This window comes from Physeter macrocephalus, chromosome 11 (assembly GCF_002837175.3).
Source record: "Physeter macrocephalus isolate SW-GA chromosome 11, ASM283717v5, whole genome shotgun sequence".
Lineage (NCBI taxonomy): Eukaryota > Metazoa > Chordata > Mammalia > Artiodactyla > Physeteridae > Physeter > Physeter macrocephalus.
The window spans coordinates 88,655,983-88,679,480 of NC_041224.1; the positions used below are offsets into that span (position 1 = coordinate 88,655,983).

The following is a 23,498-nucleotide window of genomic DNA, read 5'->3' on the forward strand; positions in this document are numbered from 1 at the left end:
GATGAGATGGGGAGGAAAACTGGCAGTATGAGTGGGCAGGAGTGGAGAATAAAGTGTGAGAACTCTAAATACAAAAGTATTTGGAAGGCTACGTGACACAACATCCTTGTATTTCTACCTGAATATTCACTAGCTTGATGATCTCATCCAGTTTCAAGGTTTTAAATATCTGTAGGCTGATGACTGCCAAATTTGTGTCTGCAGCCCAGGCTTTCTTCATGAACTCCAGACTCATCTAACTACTCCCTTGATAGTCCCACTGACACTTCTAATACACATCTCAAACTTGACGTGCTCAAAACTGAACTCCTCTCAACTTCCTGTTTCTCAGCTCCAAACTTTGAAGTCACCCTTGACTCTTTTCTTTCTTTCATATCCCACATCTGCAAAACCATTAGCAAATCTTGTTTGTCTTACTTTCAAAATATATCTATAGTCAGATCACATCACACTGGTCCATTAGTACCACCATCATCTCTTCTCTAGATAATTATAATTGCTTCCTATCTGGTCTGCCTGACTCCTTGTTCCCCCAAATCAACTCCCAACACAACAGCCACAGTGACTCTTTCAAGAATGAAGCTGGCTCATGTCACTCCTCTGCTCAGATACTTTCACGGTTTCCTCTCCTGCTCAAAGAAACGGTAAAGTACTTATAATGACTAGAGAGGCCCTCCCTGATCTGACCCACCTCTTCCTATTACTTTTCTGACCCCATTTCCTCCTAGCCTCTGGCTCCATCACTGAACTCGAAGCTAAGTGTCCTCCTAGCTGTTCCTCAGACACAAGAGGCTCACTCTCATCGTACCACCTTGCATGTACCATTCCCTCTACCTAGAGCATTTTTTGTCCAGATATACCTAAGGTCCCTTCTTTCACCTCCTTCAGACTTTTGTTCAAGTGTCTCCTTTTCTGGGAGATCTTTTCTGACTTATCCTGTCTTACACCCTTTTTACCCCTTCCCTGGCTTTCTTTCTTTTTTTTTTCTCCTTGCACTTATAACTTCTGACATATTATGTGTTTCCTTTGTTTATTTTCTCTCTGTCCCACCAGATTGTAAGCTCCGTGAGGAGTTCACCGTGACGTCCTCAGCATTCACAAGAGTGCCGGACACAAGGAAGGTCCCTGACAAATACCTGTTGAATGAATGGGTGAGAATCAGCTCTGGTTCTCTGGATGGTGAGGTGTTTTACATTCTCCTCCTTGTGTATCAGAGCTCCTAATTTTTCTAGATGAAGTTTAAGAAAAAATGAAATAATGCTAATTGTGTCTATATTACAGACAGGGAAATGAGGGAGATAAAAAAACTTCCCCAAGTAATGAGTGTCAGAAATTAACCCTAGCTCTTTTCCTTTTTTTTTTCAAAGAGACAAGGGTTTCTCAACCTTGACACTATTGACATTTTAGGCTGAGTAGTTCTTTGTTGTGGGCTGTCCTGTGCATTGTAGGGTGTTTAGCAGCATCCCTGGCCTCTACGCAGTAGATGCCAATCACACCTCCCTCCTCTGCTTTAAAAACGATAAATGTCTCCAGATTTTGCCAAGTGTCCTCTGAACAAACTACCGGGAATGTTTTGTTCTTCCTTTGCGAAAAGGAATCCATGGGGGGATCCACAGAGCCGATCCTGATGCCCAGCCTTATCATTATTGCCTCTGACGAGAGCTGTTAAGCTGAATTTTGATTTGCACCTTTTAGGCAAGCAGCCCATGAGGTGGGAAATAAATTGAGAGTAAATTGAGCTATTTGAGAAGCTAAAAGGAGATCCTGAGCCTGTGGCAAAAGGGAGTAGGGGGTGTGAGCGAGGGAGAAGCTCGGCGAAAAAGGCACGTCATGCGAGGTCTTGAAGGCCATTTTAAGAAGATTAAATTTTATTATAATTTCATTATTTAAAAAATTATTTAGTTTGGGGCTTCCCTGGTGGTGCAGTGGTTACGAATCCATCTGCCAATGCAGGGGACACGGGTTCTAGCCCTGGTCCGGGAAGATCCCACATGCCGCTGAGCAACTAAGCCTGTGCACCACAACTACTGAGCCTGTGCTCTAGAGCCCGCGAGCTACAACTACTGAGCCCGCGTGCCGCAACTACTGAAGCCCACGTGCCTAGAGCCCATGCTCCGCAACAAGAGAATCCACCGCAATGAGAAGCCCGGGCACTGCAAGGAAGAGTAGCCCCCGCTCGCCACAGCTAGAGAAAGCCCGCATGCAGCAACGAAAACCCAACGCAGTCAAGAATAAATAAATAAGGTAAATACATTTAAAAAATTATTTAGTTTAATTTTAATAGGTAGTAAATGCTCATTAAATGAGTAAGTAAATAAGAAAGTAAATAAATAAATACAGCAAAAAGTAAAGTTATAAAAGGTACCTGTGAAAAGTCCTCCTCCCACCTCTGGGCCCATCCGCTCAATTCCTGTTCTAGGTAACTACCATTAATAATTGCTTACTAATAATTCCAATGTTTTCTTTTTTTTGCACGGGGTGTGGGGCACATAAAAGCAATTATAGTCTGCATTCTCATTTTCCCCCTGCTTTTTTTTCACGAGTGGTACACTCTGTTCTGCACCGTGCTGTTTTCCTCATCCCTTGGAGCAGACTCCTTTTTTTGTAGAGTTGCACTGTGTGCATGTGCCTTGGTTTAATTAGTTTCCTAGACATGGACAGTTGTGTTGTTTTCAATCTTTTGCTACTACAAACTGTGCTGCAAAGAAGAACCTTGTACGCTTGTCTTTTCACACATGTACAAGGATATCCTGAAGTGGAATAGCTGGGTCAAAGGCAGGTATACATTTGCAGTTTTGGTAGATATTTCCAGATTGCCCTGCCACCTCTCTTTCCATGTGAGCACCCGTTTCCCTACAGCCTTGCCCACAGGCTGTATTAGCAAACTGGGGGTGTGCTATTCTGATATGTAGTTGAGTATAGATTTAAGTTGATTTTCTCAGTTATGGGTTTTGTGTTTTCCTTTATGCTAATTTCTCTTACCAGTCTTCGCCCATTTTTTCTGTCAGAGTGCTGGTCTTTTTCTTCTTGCCCTTGTGCTGTGACTTGCAAATATTTTTCCTCAGTTTGTCATTGTCTTTTGACTTTTCTTATGTTTTTTTTTTTTAATTTTTAAAAAATTTTTTGGCTGTGCCACTCGGCATGTAGGATCTTAGTTCCCCGACCAGGGATTGAACCTGCGCCCCCTGCGTTGGAAGTGCGGAGTCTTAACCACTGGACCTCCAGGGAAGTCCCTGGGTTGAATTTATAGTTTCTGGCTTTTGAACCATAGTTAGAAAGATATTCTTCACTCTGAAGTTAACCAGAAAAGCACCTAAATTTTCTTCATGTAATTTTCATTGTCATTTTTTAAACAGCTTTATTGAGGTATAATTGATATACCAAAAAATGTGCATATTTAATGTATATAATTTGATGACTTTGGACATATGCATACACCTGTGAAACTGTCTGTTACCATGATTATAGTGATGGTTTCATGTAATTTTATGCTTTTATTTTTTACATTTAAATCTAATTTTTTTGGAATTTGTCAAGGTACATGGTGTGAGGATTGGATGCAACTTATTATTATTTTTTCTGGATGTATTTACCCGTAGCAGTGATGAACATTTGAATCCAGTGTTTGCCTGTTAGGAATACTGCTTCTGTGAGCATACTTCCACAGTCTTATGTTGATCATTTAAAAGTATTTTTGTTGGTTAAGTACCTAGAAGTAAACTTGCTGGGTTATAGCATATATATATACATATAATATGTTCAGCTCTGGAAGAGCTGTAAAGGGATGTGCAGAAACTACTGTGGGGAGGGGAAACACTACTCTTGGAGCTTTATTTCTGAGTAAAAAGTGATCGAATGCTTTCAGGTTGCCAAAGAGAACAGACTATTTGGTTTGTTTCCAATCTTCATCTTCCTTGTCCTCTGGGTGGAATTTGATGGAATATTATCCTGGAATATTTTCCAGGATAATTATTTCAATTTATACTCCCACCAGAGTGTATGAGAGCCAATTGCTCTTGATATTTGCTGTCTTTCTCATTTTAGCCATTCTGGGTTTTGTGGTAGCATCCATGATGACTAATGAGATTGAACATCTTTTGCATATTTATTGACTGTTTAGATATCCTCTTTGAAGAAGTCCCTACTCAAATCTGTTATCTATTTTTCTATTGGGTATACTGTCTTTTAAAATTGATTTATGGGTGTTCTTTATATATCTGGATGTGTCCTCTGTTGAAGATAAGAATTGTGAAAAAAAAAGACCAAATGGAAATTCTACAACTGAAAAATATATAATAACTGATATTAGGAAATCAATAAACAGGTTTATCATCATATTAGAAACATCTAAAGAAAGAAATCAAAGATACATCAGAGAATAATTTCCAAGCTGAAACTCAGAGGGAAAAGAAGATGGAAAACAAAGAAAAGAATATAAAAATATAATTTATATAACATATTATATAATATGTAATATATATACACAAATATTATATATATATGAGATAAGGTAAAAAGTTTAACATAGGCATAATTGGAGTTGCAGAAGAATAAAAGGGAGAAAATGGAGCAGAGCAACACTTGAAGAGAAAATAACTGATACTTTTTCATCTAAAGTTCCTAACTTGGTTTTCATGTGCTCAATAAATGTTAGCTATTATCACTGTCAATATTACTATTTTTCCTACTCTTGCTCCTAGGAAAGATTTATACTATTGACAATATCAGTGGAGTCCAGATCCACTAGGACATTTTTTCACCAAAGACCTTATGTTCCTGGGGCATTCCTCTCCTCCTCCTCCTCTCCTCCTCCTCCTCCTTTTCCTCCCCCCTCCCCCTCCTCCTCTCCCTCCTCTTCCTCCTCCTCCCCCTACCCCTCCTCCTCCTCCTCTTCTCCTTCTCCGTCTTCATCAAGAGTGTTATTGAGATTGCCATACCTTAAACCCTCCCATTTATTTCTTTTCTTTTTTTAATATTTACTAGTTTGCTTTATTTTTTAGATTCTGCATGTAAGTGATGTCATATAGTATTTATCTTTCTCTGACTCATTTCACTAAGCATAATATTCTCTAGGTCCATCCATGTTGCTGCAAATGGCAATATTTCATTCTTTTTATGGTTGAGTAATATTCCATTGTATTTATATACCACATCTTCTTAAACCAGTCGTCTGTTGATGGGCATTTGGATTGTTTCCATGTCTTGGCTATTTCAAATAGTGCTGCTATGAACGTTGGAGCACAAGTAGTTTTTTAAATTAGAGTTTTCTTTTTTTCTGGATATATGCCTAGGAATGGGATTGCTGGATCATACAGTAGCTCTACTTTTAGTTTTTTAAGGAACCTTCATATGATTTTTCATAGTGGCTGCACCAATTTACATTCCCACCAATAGTGCAAGAGGGTTCCCTTTTCTCCACACCCTCTCCAGCATTTATTATTTGTAGACTTTTTTTTTAATTAAGAAAAATCTGAATCTTTTATTTTATTTTAAAAATTTTATTTATTTTTTATTTTTGGCTACATTGGGTCTTCGTTTCTGCACACGGGCTTTCTCTAGTTGTGGTGAGCGGGGGCTACTTTTCCTTGCTCTGCGTGGGCTTCTCTTGTTGTGGAGCATGGGCTCTAGGGCGCAGGCTCAGTAGTTGTGGTGCATGGGCTTAGTTGCTCTGAGGCATGTGGGATGTTCTTGGACCAGGGCTCGAACCCGTGTTCCCTGCGTTGACAGGCGGATTCTTAACCACTGCGCCACCAGGGAAGCCCAATTTGTAGACTTTTTGATGATAGCCATTCTGACCGGTGTGAGGTGATACTGCATTTTGGTTTTGATTTGCATTTCTCTGATAATTAACGATGTTGAACATCTTTTCCTGTGCCTTTTGGCCGTCTGTATGTCTTCTTTGGAAAAATGTCTATTCAGGTCTTCTGCCCATTTTTTGGCTTTTTTGATGTTGAGTTATATATTTTGGATATTAACCCATTACTGGTCAAATCATTTGCAAATATTTTCTCCCATTCATCAGGTTGTCTTTTCATGTTGTTGATGGTTTCCTGTACTGTGCAAAAACTTTTAAGTTTAATTAGGTTCCATTTGTTTATTTTTCCTTTTATTTCCTTTGTTTTAGGAGACAGATCCAAAAAAATATGACTAAAATTTATGTCAGAGAGTGTCCTGCCTATGTTTTCTTCTGTGCGTTTTATGGTTTCTGGTCTTACATGTAGGTCTTTAATGCATTCTGAGTTTATTTTCATATATGGTGTAAGAGAATGTTCTAAGTTCATTCTTTTACATGTAGCTGTCCAGTTTTCCCAGGATCACTTATTGGAGAGACTGTTTTCTCCCTTGTATATTCTTGTCTCCTTTGTCATAGTAAATCCCCCCATTTAAAGTGTCCAATTCAATGCATTTAGTATATTCAGTAGTATATTCAGAGTTGGTAACCATCACAATAATTTTAAAACATTTTAATCACTACCATCCCCTCCTCCAATACAAAACCAAAAAAACCCATACCCTGTTCCCCTTAGCTGTCAAACTCTGGTAGCTAGTAATCTACCTTCTGTCTCTACAAATTTGACTATTCTGGACATTTCATATAAATGGAATACTATAATATGTGGCCCTTTGTGACTGGCTTCTTTCACTTAGCATAGTGTTTTCAAGGTTTATCTATGTTGTAGCTTGTGTCAGTACTTCATTCCCTTTTATTATGGAATAATATTCTGTTGTACCTATGGATGGATGCTTGGATGGATGGAGATACAATAAACTGAGATGGGGAAGGCTGAACGAGAAGCAGATTTTTGGAGAAAGACTAAAATTTGGTTTTGTAACATGTTAAGTTTGAGGTGCCTAAGAGCCACGCAAGCTTATTTGTCAGGTAGGCAATTGGATGTAAGGTTTTGGAGCTCAGAAGACTGGGAGGGCCTCATGGTATAAATTTGACACAGGGTTTATACTTATAAGAATATCACCTGGTAGCATTTAAAGTCATAGAAATGGATATGGCCACCGAGGAAGAAAGATGAGAGGAGGGCAATCCCCTGAAGCATGCCCACATTTAAGGGCCAGATGGAGGAGACAAACAGCCAGAGGTGGCAGGTGGAGCAGGAGGGGCGATGCCTTGGAAGGAGTAACCATCAAATTCCACCCAGAGGACAAGGAAGATGAAGATTGGAAACAAACCAAATAGTCTGTTCTCTTTGGCAACCTGAAAGCATTCGATCACTTTTTACTCAGAAATAAAGCTCCAAGAGTAGTGTTTCCCCTCCCCACAATAGTTTCTGCACATCCCTTTACAAGCACATGCATACACAGCCTTTTAAGTGCTAAATGTGTTAAATCTGGGTGATATTTCAATTTTTATTTTTTTGTTTTTTGCTTATCTGCGTTTTCTGATCTCTCTACAGCAGTAAGTATTATGTAGTAACAACAACAACAAAAATCCATCGTGTTAGATGATAGCATCTGCCTGTTCCTGAGCACAGCGTGGCCAGAAGAGCAGCATCGCTGTAAGTGCCTGTTTCTCCCTCCCTGCCATGGACAGGGACGCAGTGGCCCGAATGATAATAACAATCCTTGCTACTTATTCTGCACACTCTTGCCTTTGTTCTGGGCTACTGAGCTGGGAGCTTTGTGTGAGGCTCGGGATCTCTTGTATGAATCTGGGACCAGAAAGAAATGAGGGCTCTTTACCATATCCACCTGGAGGCTGCCTGCTAAGTGCACTGTTTAATTTAGAAGTGCCTTTTATCCTAGATCTCTGGACCAGCTAAAGTTGTGGTCACTGTTCCCAGCAAGGACTGGGGGAAGGAGGGGTGGAATTAATTAAACCTAGAGGAAGGGCCACTGAAGGGCGGAGCTAAGGTGGAGGAGAGGAGAACCCTTTAAATAAAGGGCGCACACGGGCTGCCCAGGAGCACACCCTCCACCTCCTCCGTGTTGTCTGCGAGAAGGAGCCAAGCCCCAGGGAGATGATGGAGCCTGAGGAGTACAGAAGGAGAGGTGAGCCCGGGCATCCCTGGCCCTCTTCCCTACTGCCACTCTTGTAGCAGAACTGCTGCTTAGATTTTGGGGTATCTTTTGACTGGAGTGTTAGAATTGCCTTCTGAGAGTTGGCTTCCACAAAATTCTTCCTGAGAAGGGAATGTGGGGTCAGAGTTTAAAACTTTTCTCAACCTCTCTTTCATCCTCCCCCTCATACACCAACTCTCATGTGCGTCCACACTACTGTGCCAGACTTTTCCTGTCTTCTTTCCCACGGAATAGGGGATTTGGGTTTCTGAAATACTAAATGGGTAAAGGGGGATTTTTCATGTTCTGAAGCAGAAAAGAATTTCCCTAAGTCTTCTGCAGTCATGCAAAATCTCATCTTCCTTCCTCTTCATTTCTCTATGTGTGAATCTGTCTGTAGAGTTCTTTCATTTAGTCATTCATTCCATAAATATTTAAAGAGCACCTACTCTGTCTCAAGCCTTGTGTGATGAGCAAAACCAAATGGTTATCTTGTCTTCAGGCATGGCTGTCCTAAGAGGGAAAGTAAGTAGTTGCTTATAATTTCTCTCTCCATAAATTTGTATATCCTCATCCCCTCTAGTAGGTTATTTTGCCTAGAATTTCTTTACTGTAAGGCGTGGTCCCATGTTAAAATCCAACTTTTCCTCTCTTTCCTCTACCCAGACATAACTTACTAAGTGGCTATCAGTCTTTTTTTAAAAAAAAAACTTTTTTATATTGGAGTATAGCCGGTTAACGATGTTATGATAGTTTCAGGTGCACAGCAAAGTGACTCAGCCATACATATACATGTATCCATTCTCCTCCAAACTCCACTCCCATCCAGGCTGAATGACTATCAGTCTTTACACTTCAGTAGACATTAGCTTATTCCATTGCTTTCCAAGGGCACTCAGCCGAGAGCTGGTTTTATCAGCTGTGGATGTTTATCCTGTGGATGTTTATCCTGTGAGTGGAACACAAAAACATTCCGTACGGTCCCTGGGTAAGTAGAGGGCTAGGTCCAGGGCTCTCAGAGCTCTGGAGGGAGGCTGCTGCAGTCATGAAAGCCATCGGGCCATTGGAGGGTTGGAGGAGAGCACAAAGAAGAGAGAGCGTGCTGGAAGTTTTCACAGTTTTGTCTGGGACTGGTCCTGCTTATAAGAATTTTGCATGAGCTGATGCAGTGGGAAGACATCGGGTTCCCTTTCCTTGTCTCTCTCACTCTCTCTCCCTCTTTTGCAGGGGGAAAAGGAGGCTAGGGAGTACTAAGGAGGAGTGATAGGTATTGAGAGAGAAACAGAGGGAGAGATGAACACACAGACACAGACACAGAGAGGAAGAGAAGCAATGAGAGAGAGAGAGAAAAAGAGACAGAGCTGAAGAGACAGAGGCTCTGAAGACGGAGACCCTTTCCTGGAGAAATGAAAGGGAAGAAAGAATAGATAATTTGCAGTGGCTTCAAGTATTCGACTTGGCTGTTTTTCTTCCTTATTCTTTTATTCATTCATTTGATAAAATTTGTTGAGCATCTGAAAACTCTTCTAGGTACTGAGGTATTGGTGGAGGTAGAAGCGAGGGAGATAAATTGATTAAGACATGGCCCTGCATTTCCCCAAGATTTCAGGCTAGTGCAGGGTTCTTAGTCTGGGCCTTTGGTTGTGCTTTGGGGAGTCCATGAACCTCAGAAATTACACACAAAATTGTGTGTATACAAGTCTACCGTTTTAATCAGATTCTCAAAGAAGTTCACGGGTCCAAAAATGTGGGGAATTACTGGTCCAATGCGAATGGTGAACAAATACATTTTTTACCTTTTATCAGAACCTAGTGTGGGAGCTTGCCATCTGTGCCAACAAGGAGTATAGGGGGTGTGTGTGCGTGTGTGCAATTTCTGGATAGAAAGAGCCACAGCGTTTCTACTGAATCTGTAAGGTGATGAACGCATAGACCCTCTGTTTTTGAGAAGAAAAGAAAGGTGGGAGAGCTGATTAAGATTAATATGGAAAAGGGAAAGGGAGGAAGAAGAAATCCTTTACTTTGGTGTTAGAGCTTGATGCCTTGGAGATTTTTGCTCTTATTCATTTTTATAGAGTCACACACTCCCTCCATCATTCATTCACTCCTTTGCACACTTTTAAATTTTTTAATTGAAGACAAGCTGTGTGCTGGGGGTCAGACCCTCCGCCATTCAGCCCATGAATCCATCTCCTTCTTCACCCAGTCTCCTGACCCGGATGCTAGGGCGATGGGCACAAATTGGTCAGGCCCAGTCAGGGGACATGAGCCTGGCTTCTCTGCCTCCCTTGTAGGAAAGGAGATGGTGGATTACATCTGCCAATACCTGAGCAGCGTGCAGGAGCGGCGGGTGACTCCGGATGTGAGGCCTGGCTACCTGCGGGCCCAGCTGCCCGAGAGTGCACCCGAGGAGCCCGACAGCTGGGACAGCATCTTTGGGGACATTGAACGAATCATCATGCCCGGGGTGAGACCCAGTCACCACAGGGTGATTCTGGATGTCGAGGTGTAGGTGGGGTGGGGGTGGGGTGATGGGCCTGGAAAGCCTTGGGTAACCCTAAGATAAGCCCTCAGCCTCTTGGCCACCGACATCCCAGACTGTCTTCTGGGCATATGGAGGGCCGGGACTTTGACCGAAGTTAGGTTTCTGGTGCCAGGGCTGACCTGTAGAGTTGGGTAGGGAGCAGGAAGGAGTAAGGACTGCATCCCAGGGCCTGTCTGACAGAAGAGTGGAAGTCAGATGGTTTGAGGTGAGTAGTGAAGATTGGGCCTGAGGGGAAAGGACAAATGTGGGGAGCAAGATGCAGAGAGGAGGTGGGAGATGGTCCCTGAAGCCCCCGTTGGCAGAGCCAGGGAACTCTCCTACAGAATCCTGAGACGTGCCAAAGGGAAGGAGGGCAGCCAAAGCACACCTCTCCGAGGGTACCCCGGTTGTCAGGTTGGGTGGGCCGGGAAGCTGATCGAGTCCTGGTCAGCCCCCTCCTTTCTCCTCCATGAAGTGGGAACCCCGTCCTTCCTAACCAAGGGAGGTCTCCTGATTGATCTGCTTTTCAGGAGTAGGAAGGAACTTTCCCTGAATCATCTATACTCTCAGTGACAAGGGGCATAGCCTGGTGACAGTGCTAGTGGGGCCAGGGAACAGACAGAGGCTGGCTGACGCCTGGGGCTTGTGCTGAAGCTGCCATGTGCTGTGACAATGTCCCCGACCACCAGGAGCTGGGCCAGGTGCTCCTGCCGAAAGCGCACCATCCTCCTCTCACGGAAGGGCTGCCTTTTATTGTGCTCCACGCCACGTGCCAGGCACTGTATTAGCCACATGGTAGACTGGCTTGTTTTATCCCCAAATGACCTTACGATCCATGTTTTATGAAGAAACTGAGGCTCAGAGAAGTTAGTTGTCTTCCCAGAGTCACAGGTCTCCCTGCTTGGGGCACTGGTGTCATGAACCACGTGTGTCCAGCAGCTCTTCCCCAGGATGACTTGATATTTGCTCCCATCATCCCCAAAGAGCTTTGGACTTAGATGTGGCAGAAATACACCTGGAGGCGGGGGTGAGATATTTCTGTTTTCTTTCAAACACAGAAAGTGATGGCAAGTTTGTACAAAGCCAAATATTCATCTCTCTCTGACCATTCAGCCTATTTCGTAAGCATATTTTGAAAATTTCGGTATCAGTAAAACTCTACCGGGGAGGTTAGCTCCCCGATAAGATTATCTCATGGATTTCATTCTGTAAAATGTAATCTGTGGAGGGGCCAACCGTAATTTAGTAGTGAGACTGAAAGCAGCTGTCAGAAGAGATGGAAATGAGCTGATTCTTTTGACTGAAAGAAGTTCCAGCAGTTGCTGGGGGTGCGGTTAAAGAGGCTCATTTCTGGGCCAAGAGATCTGTCTGTTTTGATAAGCCTTCCTCTGGCTTATCTTATCTTATGTATCTTATTAGAACAGACAATTGCCTCTTGATAGGGCCAGGAGGTGGAAGTCCTTCTCCAGGGTTTCCAAAATAACTGTCACTAATCACATCAATAATGAAGACCCAATCTTTCATCTCATCTCTCAGGCTGCACTAGCCTCTGAGAGTTGGCCTGAAAGCTGTTGGCCCTTTGCTTTCTCATTAGGGTCAGCGCCTCCTTTAAAACTGGATTAATTTTCCCCTCTATGCCACCTCCTGGACACAAGGAAAAGAAAAACTGTCTTTTTGCTTTAATTCCAACCCTGATTAGAGAAACCCCACCTACTCTTCATGAGGGAGGGAGAGGAGAGTAAGGGGAGAAGGCAGGGTGCCATCCTGCTTAGGTGCTGGGCTCCAGAGTCAGGCAGCCCTGGGTTTCTGACATCTGTCCCTATGAGGTGTAGGTGATCATGGGGATGCTGTCTCTCTCCACCAGCCCCAACTGTTATCTGTAAAACAGGGATAATGTTAGAACCTACCTAATAGGAGTGCTGTGAGAATTAAACAAGATAAAGCATAGAAAGTGGAAGATATTGTCATTACCTATGACGCCGTCGGCCTGGTGAAAGTTGGAGGACGAGGTCTGATTATCTAAGAGTCAAGTCAGGATATGTGATACGTCCATCACCATGTGATTAGCTTACCGTTAACATTAGTGCTTTATATTTTACACATTTCCTCCCAGGCTGATCCACACAACAACCCCAGGAGACAGGATTTATTTTATGATGAGAAACTGAGGTTGAGAGAGGTACAGGGTAGGATCCTGGTTTTATGAGGTGGGAATTGGATGAAAAATTTGGGACCCCCGCCCCGCTTAAGAAAAAAAAATTAAGACTGGATCTTGAAAGAGAGCCATGAAAACATGAGACATTGACACTTAAGTTCATTAGCTTCACAATAAATCTACGGGGTCACACAGCTGGTTATAGCAGGGGTAGGACTGGAACCTGTGTCCTTGGGCTTAAATCTTATGCTCCTTCTACCATACACACTGTCCAGGACACTGTCCTTGCTCTTAAAGGGTTAAAGGGATTTGTGTACACAGAATAACTCGATAGTACACTAAAATGTTATCTCATGAGTTTTCAGTAGCGTGAAACATCTCGAATGAGAACATTCCATGGGCTCGGGGGAAGGGATCAAAGGCAGATGGGGACCTGGGGAAGGGTTCATGGAGGAAATGAATATTTAGTGGCTTTATAAGAGTTAGCAGATTTTGGAAGTTCCCGTCTGTATGAGAAGTGCCTTCCTGTCAGGGGACACAGCTTTGCTCAAAGACATGAACACAGATACGAACAGGGTATGATTGTAGAACAGTGAGATGAAGCCAGATTAGATAATCAGTGAGGCCAATGAGCCACCGAAAATGTTTCCGAGAGCAGTTGTAGGAGGCCCTTCCTGTCCACCGGCCCCTCCTTTCGTCAGGTTAATCTAACTGTGGGCTCAAGGGTTAACCTGGAGGCAGTTTCCCATGCCCTCGGGCTGGCACTTTTGTCTTCTAGTCTCCTCTCTCCATCCCCACTGGGAAGCTAAGGACAGCTTTGAACCCAGGCACACTGGCCCTCTGCAAGAGTGCATGCCCAAAGAACTCTGGATACTTTTTGCAAGAGACTGGATGAGACAAGCAACCTGCTCTTCCAGAGCTCACAGTCTCCCCTTCCTCTTATTACTGGGTAGGAGCAGTGTGGGGGGTAAGCTTTGGAGACTAATGCAAACACTACCCAGAATCCACAACTCTAATTCCCATAGCAATTTTCATCTTGCATATTCCCTTCTGGTCTCTGCGTGTGTGCAAAACTCCACTGATGAACTAGCTCAGAATATGAGAAACGTGGGCAGCAAGAACACTGTGACTATGCCTTACTTTTATGGATTTGTGTCACTTGTTGGTTGTCTTAAAAGTGTCAGCCAGTCTCTAGAGTGGACGCTGCCCCTTGCCAGGGAGGGTCTCTGGAAGAGGAAAGCCTCCGGTAGCTGCCCCTGGTGCCACCCGTGTACATGCTCTGCTTCCAGGTGGTACACTGGCAAAGCCCCCATATGCACGCCTACTACCCAGCTCTCACCTCTTGGCCATCACTTCTGGGAGACATGCTGGCTGATGCCATCAACTGCTTGGGATTTACCTGGGTGAGTAACTATGGCTGCAGCTATAACCAGTGGAAAAGGGGACATGGCAGGAAGTGAAATCCTGGGGCAGACATATTTTGTCCGGGTCTCTGAACAGGGTTTCAAGTTAAATATTAACAATGGCTACATTACTTGAGCTTAAGCTTTATATAAATGATCTCATCTTATTCTTTAACCCTGTGAAATTATGAGTAGTGGCCCCATTTTGTAGGGGCGAATTAAGAAATGAAGGCTTAAGTAATTTATCTCCCCAAGACCACATAGTTCATCGAGACAGAGATGAGATTTGGACCAAGATCTGGTTATTGCCACAGTTTGTTACACTCTCTAAACACTTTGGTGCCTGTGGGTACAACCTTCCCCTTGCTCTTGTCTTTGAGGGGTTAGGGATATGCCCTAAGGCTTCCCTTAGTAACCCCTTAAGCACCAATCAGCTTTAAATTGTGCCACAAGCCTCCTAGAACAGCTCTCTGTTTTAAGCCTGAACTGTTATAGGATATGTGTGTGTGTGTGTGTGTGTGTGTGTGTGTGTGTAGGGGTGGGTGGGTGGAGTGGGTTGGAAGCTTCGAGACTTGCTATCTTTTCCGGGAGGAAGTGCTTTCTTTCTTAGTCTTAAAACTTCCCCCTGGCCTTTAGAATGCTTTTCAGAGGGGTAATTTAGGGACTTGGGGGGCCAAATGGAAACAATCATTTCTAGGGCTGTTTTTCCATCGGGCCTTGGAGTCACAGGAGAATCCACCTCATTGAGGAGCATGAACCAAAGCCCCACATTCTTTCCCCTTTCTGGTTTGGCAGAGGATGAAGGCGCCACAGGACCTAAAAGTGATGCCTTCTCCAGGGACAAGACAGGCCTGGGGGGGGGGTCAAGGCAGAGACAGATGTGTTTCTGGGGCTGGTGGGGACATCTTGGTGCCCTGGGGCAATCCAGATGACATTGCTTTCCCTCTTTCAGGCTTCCAGCCCTGTGTGCACAGAACTGGAGATGAATGTCATGGACTGGCTGGCAAAAATGCTGGGACTTCCAGAGCACTTCCTGCACCACCACCCTGGCAGCCAGGGGGGAGGCGTCTTGCAGGTGCCTCCATTGGCAAAACTCCTCCTAGCATAGGGACTAAGTAGGGAAAGATAAGCCAAACTCGCCCGGGTGATTCTCATGTTTTCCATGGAGTTTCCCCCATGTCACTCACACCACCACCGTCCCTGCCAGCACCATCACCATTACCATCATAACGATCATGATTGACACCACCATCACCAACACCACCAGCTCCACCACAGTCCCTGCTCCCACCTTTGCTGCCACTACCATCTTGACTTCCATTGCCTTTATACCATGGCCACGACTGTCTCCACTCTTCTTTTAGTTTTTCTTTGAAAAAAATTAAAAAGTCAACACATTATCACATTTCTAGTATTACTTGATTCAAGTTTCTTAGTTTATAATCTGACATCTCCCCTCTCTTGCCCCATTTTACACCTTATGGTAAGTAGAAAAGAGAAAGCAAGTAGAGACTTCTTTCCCTCCCTCTTAGGTCCAGGAGATTTTTGGCAGTGAGAGAAATTAACAATAGAGATCGATGTGTCTTATAATCCTGTCTTTTGAATATCTGTCAAATGACAGTTGTTCAAATACTTCTTTTTTTATCAAGAGTAGTGCAGCATAGTGGAGCTTGAGGGGTGCCTCCTGTAGACCGTGCACGTTGCTAGGTACTTTTGCATCTATAAACCCTTGACATTCATGAGGGTTTGGTTCTGAGACCTTTGAGAACCCCCAAATTCTTGAATTATTCTGTAATGTGTAATTTTCTTGATCTTATGATATATAAGATAGAGAAATAATAATAATAATTCCTTCAAAACGTGGATGTGAGGATTCAAAGAATTCTTCTATTAAATAAAAATAGCCATGCTGCCCTGAGATGAGAACTGGAAAGTTTGCTGGGCCCATTTGCTAGCTAAATGACTCTCTCTCACTCCAGTCTTGTACCAAGATTAAAATCTGACCCTCACAAGAAAGTCAAATTATTGCATGTTGTGGACCTTCTGGGTTGTTAGCAGATAGTTATAGCTTCAACTATTATATCTAGAAGAACATGCTAAATGCCTGCTGGGCATGATCTTGCTTCTCATCTAATTATCTCAAGAACCCTGTAGGTAAATAGTGCCATCCCCAATTTTTGAAATAAGAGCACTGAAGCTCAGAGAGGTTAAAAACTTGCTCCAGGTCACGCAGCTGGTAAGTGGAAGAATGAGGATTCAAACCTGACCCTGTCTAAATCCAAACCATGCTTTCTCCTGTATCCATCAGCCACATGAACTTGGTTTAGTTCTGTAACCTCTCTGAGCATCACTATTTTCATAGGTAGACAGGAATCACAAGTGTCACAGGTTTGATGAGGAGGAAATGCGATAGCAGAAAGTGTTTTGTGAACTATGAATAGCTATACAGATGGAAGGTGGTATTATTATATTATTATTACTATTCTGCTGGCTTCCTTATTGTGGAGTAATTTTCAGCCACTGAATATCTTGTGGGATCTGGTCTATAGCATTTCCTGTGACACGGTCTCTAGGCTTTTCAGCAGGGAGCAATCAGCTGTAGGTTACCTAAGGATTTCAAGAAGCAAAGACACCAAAGACTGAGCAAATGAATGATGAGAAACCATCAAGATTTCTGTGAAGTTGCTGAGGTGGCCCCCAGGATTCCCACAATCATGGCCAGAGTAAAATCCTACCCAACCCTTTTTTGGTTAATCAATACTCCCACTATGGTAGGCAGCTAAAGGGATGCTCTCTATTTTATAAATGGAAACGAGCCTTCTGGAGGGGCAACATTAGTTCAAGGTCACAAGAGCCATCGTCGGCAAAACTGAGGCCAAAGTTATCTCTCAAGTAGGCCAGGACCCTCTCTCTCTGGGATATCTCTGTGGAAACAAACTCCATTTTCACACCTAATACATTGAAAGTTCTTTTTTTTTTTTTTTTAAACATGGGGAGCGAACATATCTACAAGCAGACTTGTATCTAGCGTTCTCTGAACATTCTCTTTTTGGTCTTTGTGGCCTAATAAAGATGTTGAAAATTTGCTTTCATTACTTCCCTGAAAATTATAGGGGAGGGAGGTGTCCCAGGAATGCATAGGAAGTTGTGAATGTAGAATGTAGAATAAGCATGTGAGCTGGGGAGAAGGGCAACTCCTTAGGCAGGAGCTGTGTACTTCCTCAGGAATAGCTATTAAACACACACACACACACACACACACACACACACACACACACACACACACACACACACACACCCCTACAAAACCTGGGGCAGTTGCCAAGGGAATACATGGAGAGGCTGCCACTGGGAACCTTCTTCCATTGCAGAGCACAGTCAGTGAGTCCACCTTGATCGCCTTGCTGGCAGCAAGGAAGAACAAAATCCTGGAAATAAAAGCTTCTGAGCCCGGTGCGGATGAGTCTTTCCTGAACGCCCGGCTTGTTGCCTATGCCTCCGACCAGGTGAGTTGCCCAACATAAGCCAAACCTTCAGGTAGGGCTTGGCTTCTGGAGTCTTAGTCCTTGAGTGATTTCCCTGTAGACATGAGCCTGCTGGGTTCAGGGCAGCCCAGGCCTCAGAGGTTGTCCAAGGAACCCTGGGGGAAGACAAACATCAGATGCTGTGTTTGCTTCCCTTGGTCTGGTTTCAGCAGTTTCTGGGAGTGCTCATTCCAGAATGACTCTGCTAACAGCTTTCCATTGTCCTTCTAGGCCCACTCCTCGGTGGAAAAGGCTGGTTTGATTTCTCTGGTCAAGATGAAATTTCTGCCTGTAGATGACAACTTCTCACTCCGAGGGGAAGTTCTTCAGAAAGCCATCGAGGAGGACAGAGAGCAGGGCTTGGTACCTGTCTTTGTAAGTCAGACCATGTTCTGAGCTTAGAATGATAGAGCTGGGAGGTGAGGAAGGAATTTTGGCAGAATTCAGGTAAGTAACATGCTGCAAACAAGAGCAGAAAGGTCCTCAAATACAATGTTTTACAAATTATGAGTTAGTGTGTTAGGAAATAAATTTTGTGGGTCAGAATCAACATTAAAAGAAGAAAAAAAAAGAAATAGAACGGAAGATATGAGAGTACGTTCCTGTGTTGAGAATATGCATTGTTTGGTAAAACTTTTATTTCAAATACACATGTGTATATGTCCTAGGTTGCTATACAAAATGTATTTCTTACTGTGGGTCATGGTAAAATACAGTGTGAAACATACCCTGTTCTAGTGGGATGGATGGGGTTGATAATATCTGTGATGAAATCTTTTTTTTCAGGCCGAATGTGTCACATGAGCCCACCTTCCCATGTTAACTTCCTCTGTTTTCCTCCAGGTCTGTGCCACACTGGGGACCACTGGGGTCTGTGCATTTGACCGCCTGTCAGAGCTGGGCCCCATCTGTAAGTGTCTGCCCTGTCTGGCTAGGAAGACAAGTAATGAGTTTTAAAATGTTCCCTAGAGCAAGAGCCTGAAAGCAGCTCAGTGCAATTCTCTGGCCACTCCGTGGTCGATGCACAGAGCGTAGGAAGAGCCACCAGAGGTCATGAGTACCTTCTTCCAGGCAGCCAGGTCACAGCTTTTCCCAGTGATGGGACCAAGGGTTAGAGCTGACCCCCTTGCATCCTGTCCTCAGAGGCAACAGTGGGAGGACCTCAGGTCTCTCACTCTCTCACTTGTATGTTGAAATCTGCTCAAAGCAGGACGTATCCAAAACACAGGGTGAGTGAGTCATAGTGGAATATTTTCTAGTCTAGGCTGAGAAAATGAAAATGAAAAAGTAGGGTAGGGGAAACCACAGGGTGAGGGGGAGATAAAGGCAGAAAAGAAACCCAAATGTGATTGTTCAAAATCCTCAAGCGAGAAACCCACTAGGAAAGAGAGACACCCCCTCTCTAACATTTGTATTAGATGCATTAACATTGCTCTCTGGGCCAGTGGTAAGTTGGTTTCTGTTCCAGAAAGCTCTGGGTGGAGGCCAAGAGAGTGTCGACCCTCTGGTCAGTGAGAGAAAAGGCCAGGGTGAGGCTCTGTAGGCTTTCCCTGCAGGGGTGGCATTGCCTCACTCAGCCCCACTCCTTGCACTGACACCCTCCCTCCATGTCCACATGCCTCCGTGTCTCATTCAACCATGGGCATCCTTTCCCAGACCTTCCCTTGCAGCCTCCGAGCTGGATGGGCCAGGCAAGAGACGCCTTTTAGCTGGCTGGTGGCAACCCACTCCCACCCCCAGTGCCACCCCCAGTAGGTGATGTTTGCCTCCTCAGGTGCCAACGAGGGGCTGTGGCTCCACATCGATGCTGCCTACGCAGGCACTGCCTTCCTGTGCCCTGAGTTCCGGGGGTTTCTGAAGGGCATCGAGTACGCCGATTCCTTCACCTTTAATCCTTCCAAGTGGATGATGGTGCACTTTGACTGTACTGGGTTCTGGTGAGTGTGGCAGCCAAGCTCCCAGCCTGTGGGAAAGCCATCCTCAGCTACTAATGCCCATTTGGAAACCCACAGGGTCAAGGACAAGTACAAGCTGCAGCAGACCTTCAGCGTGAACCCCGTCTACCTCAGGCACGCCGACTCGGGTGCGGCCACCGACTTCATGGTGAGTGGCCAGGAACGGGCAGCATGGCAGCCTCTGAGATGGAAACGGCCTGAGTCTGATGAGGGTCTCCTTCCCTCACACTATGAGCCCATCCCATAATATTGCCACTGTGTACCTTTGGTTTCAAGCTGTGCCTAAGCATATAGAATGAAACCCAGAAAACATTAAAAACCCTAGAGAATGAAACCAGCCTTTGAGGTAGGATGTGAGTTTCCTGAGTATTTGTGGCATTTAAAAATTCTCCCAATTCCCTTCTGCCTCTGTCCTGGATAATCTTCTCTGCTCACTTCCTAGCAGCAGGGCAGGGTGGAGAATTTCCATGGATAGGAAAAGAGGCTCCTTCCTTAAACTCTTTTCATCCTTTTGTCCCCATCGAGGCACTGTGGGAGGCTCCACGGTGGGGATGGGGCAATAGTTATCCTTCCCGAGGTTCTAGATGCCTCCAAGCATTCCTGCCTTGCCCACTAGCTGCACCTCAATCTCTCGACCCTGCCCACATTCTCAATCTGTACTATCTCTTGGGGAAACAACTTCTTCAGATTTACTCCTCGGTTTGAAGATGAGCCCTTCCTTTAATTTAAGTAGGGGAGACAGGGATGTAAACTAATAAGTTACATATAACATGGCCAAGGCTAGGTAGAGTGAGACAAGCTTGATTTGGAATTCCATACCAGCAGTGGGCTTTTGGGAGACATAGTGGACCTCTCTCAGCCTTGACTTTCTCATCTGCAAAATGGGCAAGGTGGCACTGATTTCAAAGGGTATTGTGAAGCTGCAATGGGAACATACATGTAGATCACTTCTTACTGGGAATGTGGTACATGCTTAATAAATGGTAGGTGTGATATTTCTAAAAGCTCTACTTTTAAGCTGCAGAGATTTATTATATAGCAAAGAGGTTAAAAACAGATGACCTGTGTTTGAATTTTGACTCCTCCATTTATTAACTTGTGTGGTCTTGGGCAAATGGCTTAAGCTATTTAGGTTTTCTCATCTGTAAAATGAGGGTGATAATAACAGTACTAGCTTCTTAGTTAGGCTTGCTGTGAGGAATAAATGAATTAATACAGTGAAGCACAGAGAGCAATGTCTGCCATCTGGGAGTCATTCTTTGTGAAGAGATAGTTCTGTCTTCTCTCCTTGGGCTAAAGTTTCTTGCCCTTTTAGTCCTAAAATAATCACTGCATCATCTCTTGATTATATTGGTTATTCTCCCTCGGACCAGTTCAAACTTTCTTGAGATTTTTTTTTTTTAAAGCTTTTTTATTGGAATTTCAGGCAGTAAGCTTGTAGTGGTTGGGGAAGACCCTCCAAAGGTTAATAAAAATAGAAGAATAATGGTTCTTTCATCTCCACTGCCCTGTCTGATGTGTTTTCAGCACTTTTTTAATTAAAAAAATTTTCACAGCAGCCCCAGGGCCAGATACCTTTAGGGATAATTCTAGGTTTCTCCCCTGAGTGTGAAACAATGCCCATTTTTCATTTTTTTAAAAAAAATTTATTAAATTAATTTATTTTTGGCAGCATTGGGTCTTTGTTGCTGTGCACACGCTTTCTCTAGTTGCATCGAGCGGGGGCTACTCTGTTGCAGTGCGTGGGCTTTTCATTGCGGTGGCTTCTCTTGTTGCGGAGCACGGGCTCCAGGCACGCGGGCTTCAGTAGTTGTGTCTCGCCGGCTCTAGAGCACAGGCTCAGTAGTTGTGGTTCATGGGCTTAGTTGCTCCGCGGCATGTGGGATCTTCCCCAACCAGGGCTTGAACCCATGTCCCCTGCATTAGCAGTTAGATTCTTAACCACTGCACCACCAGGGGAGCCCAATGCCCATTTTTCTATAAGTGAACTTGGATCATCGTAACTTAAGAGCATTTTCTTACCTTGGCCCATTTTGGATTTTATGTTACTTTTTTGTGTTTTTGTTTTTTGTCCGCAACAGTATCTCAGGATCTTTTTGTGGTTCATTCCCATCAGTTCGGAGATTTTACAGTGCTCTCTCTCTTCCAGATCACTTATAAAAATATTAAATTATACTTTTCTTAGCACTGGTCCAGAATGTGCTACTTTATCTTTTCCTTCCCTCACCTCTAATCCTATGGATTTAATTTTTAAGTCTCAAAGAAACTCCTAGAAAACTGAAGCTGCTCTCTGTTATGATCCTGGGGATCTTCACTGCTACTTTGCCCCTTGCCCCAAGCTCTTTTTCACCCAGGTGGCTGAAGCTTTAAATAAAAACCCAACCATTTTGAGATGAGCCAGAAATAGAGCAGCATCCTGGGAGAGAAGACTTAGGGACTTCATCCCTCGGGGCCTGGAGCCACCTAAAGTCAGGGCTAGATTCTTCTGACATCAGGAAGCTCCCTCTCCTCCCCCCAACTAGTGGAGGGGGAATTGTCTTGTTCTTGGCTGTGAGACCGGCAAAACCTTGAAAGGATGCAGAGGAGACTTGGGAATGGCTTGAGTCAATGAAGAGCCATGTCCAAATTTCCTGTTCCAGCAGAAAAATATCTGCTTGAACCACCCTGCTGGGTCAGCATGGATTGGTTTTGGAATACTGACAAGAGGAACAACTGGGGATATGGTCAGACTGTAAAGAAATCAAAATTAAAATCATCTCTGCCTCTCGTTTAATTGGCTCGTGAATTATTGTAGTCAATTGGCCGTAACCATCTGGAAAACAATGTTTTCAGGGGCCACTATTATCCATTCATTAGTCTCCATCTGGAGTGTCCATCTAACAAAGGGTGGAGTTGATGCTCCCCCTGTTACAGGGAAAAGGAAGTCCCCATGCTGGTCCTCAGCCCTGGAGTTTTTTGCTTGGAAATCAAAGGCTTAGTGCTTGATATAGAGAAACATTGTCCATCAACCAAGGGGTCATGTCCAAACTGTGCCTGGGTCAGGAAACTGGGGCAAAGGATGAAGGTGTGCACAGTTTTGAGGATTAGGCAATCCTGTGGAGGAACAGATAAATATTCGATGGGAAAAATATTTATTTTTAGTCAACAGAAATTGTGGTGATGCTTTCTGACATTTGAGGAAGAGGTCATTAGAAATCACACTACTCATCAGAATAATTGCAAATGTGTGCTAAACCCTTTGCTCTGTTTACAGATCTGAGAAATCGATTTGGAATTGGTTTGAAAATTTTCAGACCTTTGGTGCCCGCAACCTTGAACTTTAAGCTCTGTTGAATTTGGTCATCAGGAACAGAGGGTCAGTTTTAGTCTAACAAAGGCCGAGATATAGATGTTTTTTGCAGTCTGAGGGCTGGCGTCCTCCTGAGAGCATAGAACGTCACAGGAAAAATAAGGTCAGGACAGTGAAATTAAATAATAATCATCTTGGTTCTAGGCAGAAACACCATTGTGATCTGTGGCTCACATTTTTATCATCTAAAGAGCCAGGACTTATTGACAACTTCCTGTGAAGCTCTTCACCCTGGTTCTTCTCACACCACATCCCTGGATGTGCTGTTCATTCTTTGTCTCACGAGGAGCCAGTGAGGGGGCAATGCCCAAGTAAGAGGTAGAGATGGAGGAGAAACCCAGGTCTGTGAGGCTCCAGCATCTGAGCTCTTGAACCCTATACTTTACATTTTTGTGGGGAAGAGAAATCAAACTCTATTTTCTGCTATTCAAGGTAGCTTAGGTTCTTTTCGAGAAAAAACGTATTGCCCCTATCTTGAATTTCAGCCTGGGATGAATTTTTTTTTTTAACATCTTTATTGGAGTATAATTGCTTTACAATGGTGTGTTAGTTTCTGCTTTATAACAAAGTGAATC

At 43.9% G+C, this 23,498-nt stretch overlaps 1 protein-coding gene across 2 annotated transcripts in view; it reads left to right on the forward strand.

Annotated features, from left to right (window-relative positions):
- The first annotated feature begins 7,967 nt into the window (after window positions 1–7,967).
- The window catches only part of HDC (histidine decarboxylase), a 23,602-nt gene continuing 8,071 nt past the window's right edge, over window positions 7,968–23,498 (forward strand). The window contains exons 1-9 of one of the 2 annotated variants that reach the window (XM_007115918.2): window positions 7,968–8,004; window positions 10,308–10,480; window positions 13,982–14,095; window positions 15,048–15,170; window positions 17,467–17,601; window positions 17,851–17,994; window positions 18,463–18,529; window positions 19,394–19,556; window positions 19,632–19,722. In XM_007115918.2, the coding sequence (XP_007115980.1) occupies window positions 7,974–8,004; window positions 10,308–10,480; window positions 13,982–14,095; window positions 15,048–15,170; window positions 17,467–17,601; window positions 17,851–17,994; window positions 18,463–18,529; window positions 19,394–19,556; window positions 19,632–19,722 (1,041 nt within the window). In that variant the 5' untranslated portion in view covers window positions 7,968–7,973. The remainder of the gene's footprint in view (window positions 8,005–10,307; window positions 10,481–13,981; window positions 14,096–15,047; window positions 15,171–17,466; window positions 17,602–17,850; window positions 17,995–18,462; window positions 18,530–19,393; window positions 19,557–19,631; window positions 19,723–23,498) is intronic. The other variant, XM_024118309.2, reaches the window with a different exon arrangement.